Source organism: Porites lutea, chromosome 14 (assembly GCF_958299795.1).
Source record: "Porites lutea chromosome 14, jaPorLute2.1, whole genome shotgun sequence".
NCBI classification, from domain to species: Eukaryota; Metazoa; Cnidaria; class Anthozoa; order Scleractinia; family Poritidae; genus Porites; species Porites lutea.
In genome coordinates, this window is record NC_133214.1 from 13,953,779 (window position 1) to 13,968,715 (window position 14,937).

A 14,937-nucleotide genomic window follows, 5' to 3' on the forward strand; every position below is an offset into this window, starting at 1 on the left:
TTTTAATTGGCCAGGCTTTTTAGAGTGAGATAACTGCAAAATTGCATTTGTCTAATCACCGCGACTGACATCGTCGGAGATTTCTAGGAAACTGCCCACCTACCCCTCCCCTGACTCGACGTTAACACGAACGCCTCACTTAGGGCAAAATGCTGGCTTAGGGGAGGGGTAGGTAGGCAGTTTCCTAGAAACCTAAGTCGTTTTTCTTGGGAAAATGACAAACTTGTTGTTCATGTTTTTGTTGTTGTTATTTTTATTTACTTTAGTGCTGTAGTGGCAGAGACGCTCGTTTGTAAATATAGCAACTATTGACTATGTAAAAATACTAAAAACCGGCCCAGTACTTGCACTGAAATTTTATTTACCGAGGATCTTTTTTGTATTATAGGAAAAAATTCGTTGCGAAGGCATGTCAATAACCGAAACAGTAAAAAATATATATATTGGAGACTATGTAAATACTTGATCAACCTAAGTAAATCTATTTAGTTTATTTCAATATATTCCTTTTTTATGTACGATTTTTTGAATGGAAAGCTCGCTTTGAAGCGTTGCATGTATTAAGCAAAAATGTATATTGTAAAATATCTTTGTAGATAAGTTTATTGTGTAGATAAGGTTATATTTTAAAGAAATAAATATGAATCTCTATGACCTACTATAAAGCGTTTTTCCAATTAAAAATTTAAGTATTTGCTGTCCAATTTATCACTGAGTATCTCCACTTAATTTATTCAGTGTGACGGTGACGGCCGTTAGTGGCCGCTCTTGGGGTGGTTCCCGCTTCCAGGGTTTTCATGGATACCTCCTCTCTGATTATTGCATTTGGCCCCCCACTGACCTTTAAGGCACCTGCTCCAAAGCTCATCATTAGCGATGAGTTTAACTCCCTTTAGGTGACTCTTTGTAACACGGGCATGCATCACTCTTAGACGGCGGAACCTTGGTCATAAAATAAACCCGAACCAGTGCGAAGCTGTTCAAAGTGACGCTACTGTAAACCAAAGACGTCACTCCAAATGACCCTAATCTTAGTGAATATTTATTAAAAACTTGAACATTTAGCCCAGTAATGTAGAAACTACACAGTAGTAATATAAAATACGTTATAATTTAACACTAAAAAACTACGCTGGGAACGAAAAACTCGCATTTTAGCCTAAAAGTGCTTTCAGTGTAGCTTGTTTCATCATTTCGTTGTTATGGCAACCGTCTTTCACCTCATTTGGGATCCACCCTTCTCATTAAACGCAGAGTTAATAGAGTAGAATGGTTATAAAGCCCGTTAGCCTTTGTTGATATGTTTTTGAGGACCTGACGGTGCACAACGTTCAATAGCATTCCATCATTTTGATCGAGCGATTGAAACATTGCATTAATTTATGCAGCACAATTTGTGAACAGAAAACAAAGGATTGTGCACCGCCGCGAGCTACCAACATAAACTGTAGCACCGTTGTTTTTATCTCTGATGTTTATTCTTCTAGATAGAAGCTCCTTGATTCTAATTCATAATTGATTTTTTTAATTAGTGGAACTCTTTTCACTTGTCACTTCCCTCCTGACATAACCAGTCTCCTCTACTATGTTTGAACATAACTGGCGCACAATGATAACTCACAGCAACATGCAACAGGGTGTGCAAACGGAAGCAACATGTTACATCCAACAATGTCGGGAGTTGTTGGCCAACAATGTACGGGACTTATACTCGCCATGTTCACATCTCCCATAATACACCTTGTTTCCCTCCCAAAATTTTGCATAAACATTATCCTCAGTTTCTCTTTCGACGACTGTATTACCCATGAGAAATTAAAAACAAAGGTTATGCAAAATTCTGGGGGCAAACAAGGTGTATAATGGTGAATTTGTAATTTGTACATCTCACATAATACAGCCGCCCAAGGTGAAATTGAGGACACTGCTTATGCAAAATTTGGTGGGAAAACAAGGCGTATTATGGGAGAGGTGCAAATGGCGAATATGTCCTAGTGTCTATGTAATGGTCCGGATAGCCTCAAAGGAAACGAGGGGATCCGGACGACTCTGTGAAAACTACTAAAGAGTCTTGGATTTACCTATGATCCCTGGAACAACAAACATATCATCCTTGGAGCATGGGTTACAAAAGATATGATGAAATCGCGATGTTAATAACTAGTGGAAGTTTTCTTTTATGTTGTCCTGGACACGACGATCACGTGCATCGCCATCATAGTAAATGTCAAGTTCGCTCCCCAAATCGATGACGGATTCACTCCAGCTGCATCAAAGTAAAAAAGGTACACATAGGGGAAAATCCCCGTTAGATCATCAAGATGCATTATATATAGGATAATTAGCCATTACATTTGTAATAGACGAGGCGAGATTAGATTTAGACTGTTCACAGTCCTCTATTTTTCCGTAAGATCATCGAGATCGAGCGCTTTGCGTTACGCGCTGCCATCTTGAATGAGTGTCAAAACTACTTAGGGGGCGGGGGAGCTATAATACCCGACGCCCGCCCCCTCGCTACATTTGAAAATCAAGATAGCCGGGACGGTAAGACGCGGTATATCTAAACGATCTCACGAAAAAATAGGGGACTGTGAACAGTCTAGATAAGATTAGATAATTTGAAGAATTACTGCAGATCGAGGAGGGTGTTATCCGCCGAGGCCGACTCCTTGATCTTCATAATTCTTCAGATTAAGGCGTAAAAAGAGCACACAGTTTTCCTGTGAAAGAAACAATCACAACATAACTTATATCCCTTAAACGTTTAAATTGGGGGGTTGCTAGAAATCGTGTCGTCACGCAACCCTTTTGTAGGGAGAAGTGTTGTTTGACGAGACAAGAATTGCTGCAAAGGAAACCCGATGGGAAACGGTCATTATTGCACCTTCGTATTTGATTGATCGCATTCCTTATAATATGCATGTCTTTGCCTCCTTGTAACCTAAAATTTACAATATTCCAATAATATTGCGGTATTTAAATATATTCCAGTTTCAACCTGTACGTTTTGCCAATTCATTTAACTGTTAATCACTGAAAAACTGCCGACACATGCCTTGTGTTCTAAATATCAAACATGTTGTCATTTTCCTTAACATTATAAACATTCTATATTATAAAATGCTTAGAAAGCACAACTACAGATACAGATACTGATACTACAGATAAATGTATTATTTTTCAGACAATATCATGGGTAACTTATAAAAAATAACTTACTCTTCAATATTATCGTAAATGTACAGTTACTGTTCCTGTTTCCAGACGGGTCCCATGCGGTATATACAATCTCATAGACACTTGGAACTACAAATAATCCACCATTTTGCCTGTTTGAAGCGTGGTTGACATGGCCTGAATTGTCCAAAAAAGATGGCTCCTTCCAGTTCACGGTAACTAGAACTTCTTCCTTTTCTCGCACAATGTCTCCTGGGTAGTAACTGAATGTCGGTGGTTCAGTATCTAAGGAGCGAAATATTTACAAAATGAATTGAAAAATACTTTAATGGCAGGGAGAAAGAAAACATACGCCTTCAATTCGGTAATGTTCAAAAGACCACAGCAGTGTTTTAATAAGATGCATCCAAAGCAACGATGCATTCTTGCTTCTTTTGGTTGATATGTTGTCTTACTATTAATTTACCGTTCTGGGTCCGTTTGTAAAGGATAAAATAGTCAAACTATATTATCAAAGTTATCAAGAGAACGGGGTCCTTCGTACAAGCTCCGCTTTTAGGCTTTTAGGCTTTACATCTCTCAATTTTTTAATCTTCAGAATTTTTAAGAACCTTTTATTATAATCACTATTTGTAAATAGGCTTTTTATCATGATTAATGTAATTTTATTGTTATCAATTTTTTTTAGAGGGCCACTAGGGAGGGAGAAAACTGGAATTCTTAAGATCTTTTATTATAATTACTATTTGTAAATACAGGCCGTCGCGATTGTTGTAATTTATTGTATTTTTAGAGGGCCACTAGGGAGAATACTTCATTGTAATGGGTGTCACCCTCTTAAAATAAAGGTTATTATCATTATTATTATTATTGTCTTGACAAATTGTGAGCTTCAGTCAAAAACCTCTTACCAGTACTATTTAACTCGTTTTCTTTTTTAGTTATTTTCCTTAAAATCAACCTACCTTACTTAACGTAACTGAAACAAAATAGTGGGGTTTTAACTCTGCTGTTTAATTGTCTACGGACAAGACATTTAGACACATTTTCTATCAATAATATTAGTTGAAGTCGTTTTAGTGACAGAAACGTAACCGTTACCTTTGATTTCAACTAGAAAGGAGCACATTGCGATGTTTCCGGCACCATCAGTGGCGATTACCCGAACGGAAGTCATACCAATAGGAAATTCTTGGGAAGGTTGATAACTTAAGGTATCAGCCACCCTTAAAATTGCCATTTTTCCATATGCTTGAGAGCTTTCTTTTAAAAAAAAAATTAGAAGAAAATATTATTTCTGTCCAAAGATATCGGGGGTAAAATATTTTTTCTCGTTAATTATCTTAATTGATCGTTGACAAGATCTGTCATACCCGTGTCATATATGAAATAGTAACGTGATACCGAGTGCGTGCTTCGACACAACACGTGCGAATTATCTTCGCGTTGTTTATAGCCTTTAGTATTCTCCGTGGATATTTAGCGTTTGCTTCGGTGAAAATGCCGCCAAAAAAAGAGAAAAGGTCGTGTCCGTTTTCGTCATCGAAACCGAGAGCGAAAAAGAAATCGAGGAGCGAGTTTGACAGAGTTTGGGCCGCAAAATTGGCAGAGAGCGACAAAGGCTAATTTTATCTGCAAGAGAAGTGGCTCGAGGAGTTGGATATTCAGAAAAGCGAAAATGCTGCAGTTGCTGAGAGTGCAGCCGCTCCAAAATCCAGCTTCAAGAGCCAGGTGAAGAGAGCCAATAAAGCTCATCGACTCCATCAGCTGATGGAACGTGGAAAACAATAAGCGGTCGAGCTATCGTATCGAGCGAAAAGCTGCTTGAGAAACTGGACGAGTCTGTATCTTGTCGATTTTGCCAGGGAAGAGTCCAAGTCATGGAAAATGTAGCGACTAAGCATGGACTTGGTTCTACCTGGAGAATCCAGTGCGAGAATGAAAGCTGTCCGTCGCACAAGACAAATTCTGTTTTTAATTCTTCCGAGAAGAGCAGAGCGTTTGAAATAAACCGGGCCTCAGTTCTTGGCCTTCGAGCAATCGGTGGTGGACATTCGGCGGCTTCAAAGTTTTTTAGTTTCGTTGGCCTGGCGCCGATCAGCATAAACGCCTGGGCGGATCATACAAAAAAGATCGAAGGAGAAGCAAAACTTTTGTTCGAGGAAGAATTAAACCGTGCTTCTCGTGGTGTAAAAGGGTGGAAGTTTCCCAACGGAGAATTAAACTGTTCACTTGCTTGCCGCGAAAGTTTGTTCCTGTTACATGTTACCTGTCAAAGTCCTATTGTTAGAGAAAATTGATCCCTATCTGATATCAATCAGAATAAACATTTAGGTGTTATAATCTCATTCCAGGTAGGATGTCGCCAAAAATGTATTTTCTATTTTATCTTCGAACGCAAATTTTGCCGATCGACTCGTACGTTTTGAACTCCAAGTCGTCAGTCTTTCAATCAATTTGGCTAAAATTTGGCCAGAGTGATGCCATATATCTCTTCTACAAAACCGTGTCTGCGAATTTTAATACTCCTTTTCATTTTAAAGCTAGAGCTTTTTTTCCACCGGGAGTGTTGACTAATAGCCTTCCCCAACTTCATTTGCTAATAAAAGAAAAACAAACGCACTTGTCAAAAATCTGAGACACGGTTTTTTAGTGGAACGTGTTGAGAAGCGAATGGGGTGTTTATTGGTTTCTTCCGTTTATGTCCGGCGGGAGTGGAACACGATTTATAGAGACGTGTACTTTTACACAAAGCGTTCCAATTTCGCAACACATTTAAGTAAATCGTTTTTGTTAGTTCAAATCCATAATCTGGAATTATTAAGCTTTTAAAAAATATATGGTTTATAGGGGTTTTTATAAAAACAACTAACGCTACAGCGATCCGCGCGCGGACGGTCCTGAAGGGTGGCTGATACCTTAAGTTTACAGTGATATTTTCTTTGGGATCCACAATAAGAGAGTTGTCTTTCACCTCGATCTTCCATGGTACTTTCCCTGTTGCTTTTCCTTTAGCAGTGGTTTCCCTTACATGTGGTCCAGGACAAATTAATCTTGGAGGCTAATAATCTATGGATTAATTAAAAGTCAAAACTTAGATTTTTTCTGGACACTCGTACACTCGTAACAAATGAGCAGTCAAGTGGAATGGCCGACGACACAGGATAACAAAAGTATATTAGGAGCTCTTCTCGTTAACTTATATGATTCTAAAACTGATTGAAATAGCTACTAAGTAAAAGAATTAAAATATCGAATTTGAATAACGAATAATTTGGTGCAATCAGTTTTAAAAATGAAAAATATGGTACATAATGCTATGTTACGGCTTGCAATTTAGTTACGATATGTGTAGTTCCATATACTTTGAGGAGTAGCGTAGTAGATACGCTTTTCGCGCTCGCCTCTATGCGAAACCATGCGAAAAACGAAGCACTTGAGGAGGAGGCAGGTACATAGAGATCAAACTGTATGTCAAGTGGTCGTTCACAAGAGCTCAAAAACAACGCTAAATTATACATGTAAAACTGTTATTCAAAATAGCGGTTATGGTCGTCTACGAGAGGTGGTAGTTTACGAGAGGTTCCAACCAAAAGGCTTCGACTGGAAAAATCTTGATGTTTTTGATCGGGAGTGGTATATTAGAGAGGTAAAGCATCACGATTATGTCTAACGGCAAACGCGAATTTCTTTAGTTTCCCCTTTACTTGTCGTTTACTGTTCATTATTTCAACACATAAATTAGTAGTTTCACGCAATTTTTTATCCATAAGAATTGTTTTGAGCTGTTTTTGTCTGTTCATTTTCTATTTTAAGAAATTATCAACTTGAATCTGACGTTTGCTGTTTTGCCGTAAATATACGTGATGCTTTAAACTCTCTACTGATGGCGGTTGCTTACAACAGGTGTCGCACGTGGAGGTTCAACACGATAACTTCGCTATCGCAAAGAAACAGACAAACAACAAAAACACAAGAGAATTACCTGTGCATTTAGGTACATCGGCATTCCATGATCCATTTCTCTGGCACACTAAAGTTCTCTCGAATTCAAGACCTTCAATTCCTTCGATTTTAAAACCGTCAGCACATCGGTACATGCACTTGGAGTTGAATGGCATTTATTGAATAACACATTCAGGACGACCCACAGTGGCATACTTGATGGTGGGAAGTTTACGGCAACGTATTTCTACGAAAGGAGAATTACCCTATGCAAGGTATTCTGGAATCTGGGAAAATTTTGCTTGTGGAATCCGGAATACAGCTCAAGGAATCTCGAATTCGACTAATAATTAGAATCCAAGTTTCAATGACAAATACTGGAATCAGGAGCCCATAACCTGAAGCGAGCAATTTCCATGTACTCGTGTCACGACGTTTTCGCGGCACTGTTGGGCCAACGATGTTGAGGGTTGGTGCGTCGGTTTGTACATATCCTTAGACTGGTTTCAAACTTTGTACAAGAGCATGCAACAGGGTGTACAAACGGAAGCAACATGTTACATCCAACAATGTTGGGAGTTGTTGGCCAACAATGTACGGGGCTAATATTCGCCATGTTCACACCTCCCATGATACACATTGTTTCCCTCCCAAGATTTTGCATAAGCATTGTCCTCAGTTTCTCTTTCGACGACTGTATTACCCATGAGAAATTAAAAACAAAGGTTATGCAAAATTTTGAGGGGAAACAAGATCTGGGTAGTGACGCGTCATCAGTATGGAATTTCTACGCTCGTTTCTCAAACGTCATTTGGTGGGGAAACCTGTGGTAGCTTCGCCAAATGTCGGCTGTTTTCTCGAGATAAGGCTTCTTCATTTGTTTTATAATAAAGAATCCTTAAATTCCCCACGCATTACTTTCTATAATTTTCAAAACAAACTATTAGCAGATGGCTGACAGTTCTAGCTCCATGTTTTTGACTCACATAAAGCACGATTTTTCAACCAATCAGAGTGCGAGTTATATCTGAATTTTATTATAATCATTTACCATAGAAATTCGAACCGTTTTGCACAGATTTCGTGGCATAATTAAGACATAAGACATAAGATAACTTTTTATTACTTAAACAAGGTTAAATTGTTTAGGTAATTACAGAAAAAAAGAGAAAACGAACTAAAACTAGCATTTAATGGTATTATGCAATGGAATACAAGAATATGTGGCCGCCCTGTGCAGGAACAGGTATTACTACGGTAGCTGATCTGATGTCATGAGGACCTAAATAACAATATCCAATACTTTTGGACAGAAACATATCTATTAACAATACGATTTATTCACCGTAAAACAAACGAATTATTTCCCTACAAAATAGGATTATCAAATTGAAGGAAAAAATAGGACAACGTCGCTTCCACTCCTTCAACCTGCCCAATCAGTGCCAAAGTTCTGCTATTTTTAAGCGGTTGGGTCAGGCTATCTTCGGCAATTCCAACACGTACTATACCACTGCCAGAGTTGACCACCGAACTTAGTCAACTTGATGTCAAAATAACAACCAAAAATTTCAGTACATCCACCTTGCATAATTTCCATACCCATACCACTGTTTACTTTAGTCACCCAATGATAAAAAGGGATAAAAACCTAGTGGTTGGCATCGTCTTTGTTAACTTCCGCAAGGCCTTCTCATCATGTCCTGCTGAATAAGTTTCAAGCAGTCGGTGTTGCTGGCAAACTATGGTGCTGGATAAAAGATTACTCAGCTGACCGCTCTCAAGCTACAGTCGTAAATAGTTTTCAGTCCGAAACTTTACCTGTGAAGTTTGGCGTGCCAGAGGGATCTGTTTTGGGACCTACCCTATTTTCGTTGTTTTGCAACGATCTGCCTGATATAGTTGAGGATTGTGATGACGAAATTGACATATATGCTGACGACACTACTATTTACGTGGCTGTGTCTTTTCCTGATATGATTGCTGTTGTCTTGAACGTCATCCTTCAGAAGTTGTATTGCTGGTGCTGCCTTAACCGCCTCATACCCCACCCGGTAAAACCGAGTACATGATTTTAATGCGAGGCTCGTTTGTTGGGCCGCTGCAAGCAGTATCATTGGGAAACAGTGTTGTCACTCAAGTCAAGTCAACTACAATCAGGGACAAAAGTAGTTGACACACTTGTTTGAAACGGGTGCTTTTAACAAACATTTAATTCATTTATTATTTCATTCCTTTTAAACGCCGTAAATCCCCCGACCCCCCGAATCAATGTTGTCTGAAGTAAAAAAAAGACTTGAGAGTCCAAAATTCAACATTGATCTTGGGGGGAAGGGGTTGGGGTAGAACAGGGAAGGGGATAAGTATATTCACTATGCAAAAAGGGGCCATTTTACGGAAGTGTGTCAACACTTTTGTCCCTCATTGTCTGAATGCAAAATTGTGCTACTGCACACAAGTTGAGCCGTGCATGACACTGATTTTAACTGAAATTAAAGGAATCAATGACATAATTATGTTATTGGTGCTGGGGGTGACATTGACTTATTCACGACCGAATTATAGGGCCAATTCGAATTACGCGACGACGTAATAAAAGGGCTGCGATATCCAGAATTAACGTCGATATGGTTTACAAGCTAAAAACTGACGCTGAAACTCGCGCACACGTGCAACTTTTGATGAATTTCAAGGGGGTGCGTACTGAAAATATTTTTATAAAGTGAATATTTCTCGTTCTTCACTTTATCCGATTGTTAAGGCCCAAACAATCACGGATAGGGTAAGGATTGACACGTAGTGGGGATAGTCACTGGCCGGCCACGGAAATATAGAGCGTTAGTGAGGAGCGGCCGTCACTGCGTTCAATATGGAAACTACGGAAAAGTGAAGGTAAATTCATAGCTAATTCAATAAAAAACTAAGGACAGCGTAGCAACCATTGCAAGTGTACACGAAAACAATTACTTTTAATCCCACCTCGTGACATCCTGTGTGACATGGTAACGCAACGCAAATAGCGTGACATAAGCGCATATGTCTGTGTATATCGACTGCATTTCTCAAGCGAAACCCTGTGTTTTTGTCTATTGTCGGCAGAGAAAATGAAAAAGAGAGCTTTGAAACGTGAACTGGTATTTGACTCTCAAAGAAAACGACAGCTCAAACTGAGGAAAACACTGCTTCCTTCGTGTTACAACGGTTAACCACGTTTCGGCAAACGGAAAGTAACAATATAAGTCTGTTATGACCTCTTAATGTGGATATGTATTCTCGTGGTTAACCGTTGAAACTCCTTATTTGCACCACATCGCTGGAATTTTTCTCGCCAAGAATACGTATTGCGAAGCACTTTCTACATAGCGGAATCTTCTTTTGCCTTTTGTGAGGAATTAGCGCATAAAAAAGGAAATTTTCCAGCGCCCTGCCATCACATCGATCACGTGTTATCCCGCTTTGCTTGTCATCAAGTGAACTTCTGGGCCAAAGTAATTGCTGTTTTGGCGATGATACAAACTGGTGTGTCTATCTTGAAAACAATTTCTTTGGCATTCTGTGATTTACGAGCTGGGAAATGAAATAGTTGTCCGTCCATCATCAATAAACAATCATGGCACTGAATAAATGGCAGGCGGTCATGCAAAATCATCACAAAAGTACATTCCTACGCTAAAGGTTTGGATCAGTTAGGTAAGAAAAGATCTCCAAAAAATAAAAAAAACACATCTATATATAGGGCATAGCACAAACGGCTGGCCCATTATTTATGAGGTTCATAACCTGTATATTGTTCACGTCCTTTCACTAATGGCAAAGGTCAATGTCAAAAATAATGCATGTCCCCTCTGTTACTCTGCAGTACTTCATTCGCTTAAGTTAACCATTTACCAGAACAATTTTCATTGTACCTTAGTGTTTCCATCCTTTTTCCACTATTGATAATACTTGTGAAAACATTACATCCGCAGCAACGGCGTTGATCAGAACACAAATCATTTCGTCTCGACCCGACAGGGTATCAGGAACGCGCGCGGGAGCACAAGATTAAGTAATGACATACGCTTCCTACATTTTACTCTACGTATACTACAAATCAGGACGAAACTTTATAAATTGATGTTTAAAAACAAACAATTTGGCCCACAGAGTAATGTCAGCGCACAAAAATTCAGCAGCGTCAAAAATCTCGCCGGAAAACACAGATACATATTTCAGACAATCAGGGACAAAAGTAGTTGACACACTTGTTTGAAACGGGTGCTTTTAACAAACATTTAATTCATTTATTATTTCATTCCTTTTAAACGCCGTAAATCCCCCGACCCCCCGAATCAATGTTGTCTGAAGTAAAAAAAAGACTTGAGAGTCCAAAATTCAACATTGATTTTGGGGGGAAGGGGTTGGGGTAGAACAGGGAAGGGGATAAGTATATTCACTATGCAAAAAGGGGCCATTTTACGGAAGTGTGTCAACACTTTTGTCCCTCATTGTAGGTGTTTATGCGTCGAAATTGACAGTAGTCTTAACTGGAACATTCATGTAAAAGAGTTAATAAAGTCCTCTTCAAAAAAATTAAATCTTCTCAGGTCTTTGTATTTCTTACATACGACAGAAAGAGCTGAATTTTATTTCAAAGTAATTTTACAATCCGTTACCTATGGGTTGGTTGTATGGGGTTCCTGCGGCAAATTGCTCTTTGATGAGCTGGAGATCGAAGATACATGTACGTGCCGCAAAGATCATCTATGGCCTGGATTGCTACACACCCAGCGATCAGGTCTTAGCCCAAAAGCAATTGGCCCACTGTTAAAGATTTATGCGAATATAGATTACTTTATGTTAGCACACGACTGTTTTTATAACTTTTTTACCCGTTCCTATTATGAAGCTGTTTACGAAATATGAGTTCAACAGCAAATAAGTAAATAAATAAAAGAAAGGATTATTATGACCTTACAAACACATAAAGAATTTAATACTAGATTATACTATTTGCCTGATATACAACTTAAAAGTTTTTACTCTCAATAGAACATACACTGTAAATAACAATTACAGGTATCGAAAGTCATGTTCCGAATGCGCGACACAAAATCTTAATGGTCGGAGCATTTCTTAAATCATCGTGTAAGGAGTTCCAGATGTTTGGCCCATAGCACCTAAAAGTGTTTAGTCCATACTTAGAAGAATTTGCCTTTGGCAGAGACAGCTTCAGCTTCTCGCGTAGATTTTGCGTAATTCCGAGCTCGGAGACATATTCCCTCACCCCTGCTTCTTGACTTATCCCTAGCTAATACCATTTCTGTCCTCGAAACCTGTATCGCAAACGAGTACGCGTGCAACTTGATTCAAACTGCATGGGACGAAAGGGTAAATTGCTGTTTCGGAAGACTTTTTTTTACAAAAAGAAGCCAGGACACGGATATGAGGTAGGACCAAGGTGCATAATTATGCTGGTAAAAAAAATTAAGGTGATTTAGTTATTGCTACGGAATTTGTCAACCTAAGAGTGCGAAGCAGTCTTCAATTGTCTCCGGCCTTCCCATAATTAAAAATGTTTAATTTATGAAACTAGCAAGACAAAAATCTTAATATGTCTTCAAAAATGCTTTAAAGCAGTCCGGGAAACTCACAAATTGCAACATATACAATAAAAGAGTAAGGCATTCCATTTTTATTTGTACCCAGCGAGCAGAGGCTACATTTGTAAGTCTCTCAGCACGCACGATTGCTCAGATTTGCTTGATGAATTTTGTTTGTACTCCAATTATACAAACGTAATAGGGAGCCTAAAAAGTGAATTAGCGCTGCCTCAAATGTTATCGCGCTTATTCCATCTCGTTTAATTCGTCAAATGTTGGCAAATGTTTTTAGAGGTAAATTCTAAGGGACTGAATCAAACTTCAGGAAAAAAAAAAAAAAGTTGTTGTCTTGTATTCCCGTCGTCGACAAAAAGTGTGAAACTAGAGACCTTCACGTCTTAGTCATGCAACGACAACAAAATATGACTGTACAAAAAGAGCGTGATGCACGTGCAAAGCTATTGCCGTCCTCGTTGCCGTCGCCGTCGTCGTTGCTTAAGTTATTGTCGCTTGTTGCATCATCAACATGTTCAGGGCCAAGCTTGTCCAGTCTAATCTTTAGAGCACGTTGCTGATACTCCTTGGCTTGCTCGAGGTCACCTAGGTCCTGGTAAATTAAAGCCAAGTTATTGTAGCTTGTTGCAACATCAACATGTTCAGGGCCAAGCTTGTCCAGTCTAATCTTTAGAGCACGTTGCTGATACTCCTTGGCTTGCTCGAGGTCACCTAGGTCCTGGTAAATTGAAGCCAAGTTATTGTAGCTTGTTGCAACATCAACATGTTCAGGGCTAAGCTTGTCCAGTCTAATCTTTAGAGCACGTTGCCGATACTCCTTGGCTTGCTCGAGGTCACCTAGGTCCTGGTAAATTAAAGCCAAGTTATTGTAGCTTGTTGCAACATAAACATGTTCAGGGCCAAGCTTGTCCAGTCTAATCTTTAGAGCACGTTGCTGATACTCCTTGGCTTGCTCGAGGTCACCTAGGTCCCGGTAAATTGAAGCCAAGTTATTGTAGCTTGTTGCAACATCAACATGTTCAGGGCCAAGCTTGTCCAGTCTAATCTTTAGAGCACGTTGCTGATACTCCTTGGCTTGCTCAAGGTCACCTAGGTGCTTGTAAATTGAAGCCAAGTTATTGTAGCTTGTTGCAACATCCACATGTTTAAGGCCAAGCTTGTCCAGCTCAATCTTTAGAGCACGTTGCTGATACTCCTTGGCTTGCTCGAGGTCACCTAGGTCCTGGTAAATTAAAGCCAAGTTATTGTAGCTTGTTGCAACATCAACATGTTCAGGGCCAAGCTTGTCCAGTGTAATCTTTAGAGCACGTTGCTGATACTCCTTGGCTTGCTCGAGGTCACCTAGGTGCTTGTAAATTGAAGCCAAGTTATTGTAGCTTGTTGCAACATCAAAATGTTCAGGGCCAAGCTTGTCCAGTCTAATCTTTAGAGCACGTTGCTGATACTCCTTGGCTTGCTCGAGGTCACCTAGGTCCTGGTAAATTAAAGCCAAGTTATTGTAGCTTGTTGCAACATAAACATGTTCAGGGCCAAGCTTGTCCAGTCTAATCTTTAGAGCACGTTGCTGATACTCCTTGGCTTGCTCGAGGTCACCTAGGTCCCGGTAAATTGAAGCCAAGTTATTGTAGCTTGTTGCAACATCAACATGTTCAGGGCCAAGCTTGTCCAGTGTAATCTTTAGAGCACGTTGCTGATACTCCTTGGCTTGCTCGAGGTCACCTAGGTCCTGGTAAATTGAAGCCAAGTTATTGTAGCTTGTTGCAACATCAACATGTTCAGGGCCAAGCTTGTCCAGTCTAATCTTTAGAGCACGTTGCTGATACTCCTTGGCTTGCTCGAGGTCACCTAGGTGCTTGTAAATTAAAGCCAAGTTATTGTAGCTTGTTGCAACATCAACATGTTCAGGGCCAAGCTTGTCCAGTGTAATCTTTAGAGCACGTTGCTGATACTCCTTGGCTTGCTCGAGGTCACCTAGGTCCTGGTAAATTAAAGCCAAGTTATTGTAGCTTGTTGCAACATCAACATGTTCAGGGCCAAGCTTGTCCAGTCTAATCTTTAGAGCACGTTGCTGATACTCCTTGGCTTGCTCGAGGTCACCTAGGTGCTTGTAAATTGAAGCCAAGTTATGGTAGCTTGTTGCAACATCAACATGTTGAGGGCCGAGCTTTTCAAGTTTTATGGCGAGTGAATGTGTAAAGTATGTTTTGGCCACGTT

The 14,937-nt window shown here is 39.6% G+C and overlaps 1 protein-coding gene across 1 annotated transcript in view; it reads right to left on the reverse strand.

Moving 5' to 3' along the window:
* Positions 1-12,391: 12,391 nt before the first annotated feature.
* The window catches only part of LOC140924385 (uncharacterized), a 158,870-nt gene continuing 156,324 nt past the window's right edge, over positions 12,392-14,937 (reverse strand). Inside the window, exon 5 of the mRNA XM_073374419.1 lies at positions 12,392-14,873. Coding sequence (XP_073230520.1) covers positions 13,099-14,873 — 1,775 coding nt within the window. The 3' untranslated portion in view covers positions 12,392-13,098. The remainder of the gene's footprint in view (positions 14,874-14,937) is intronic.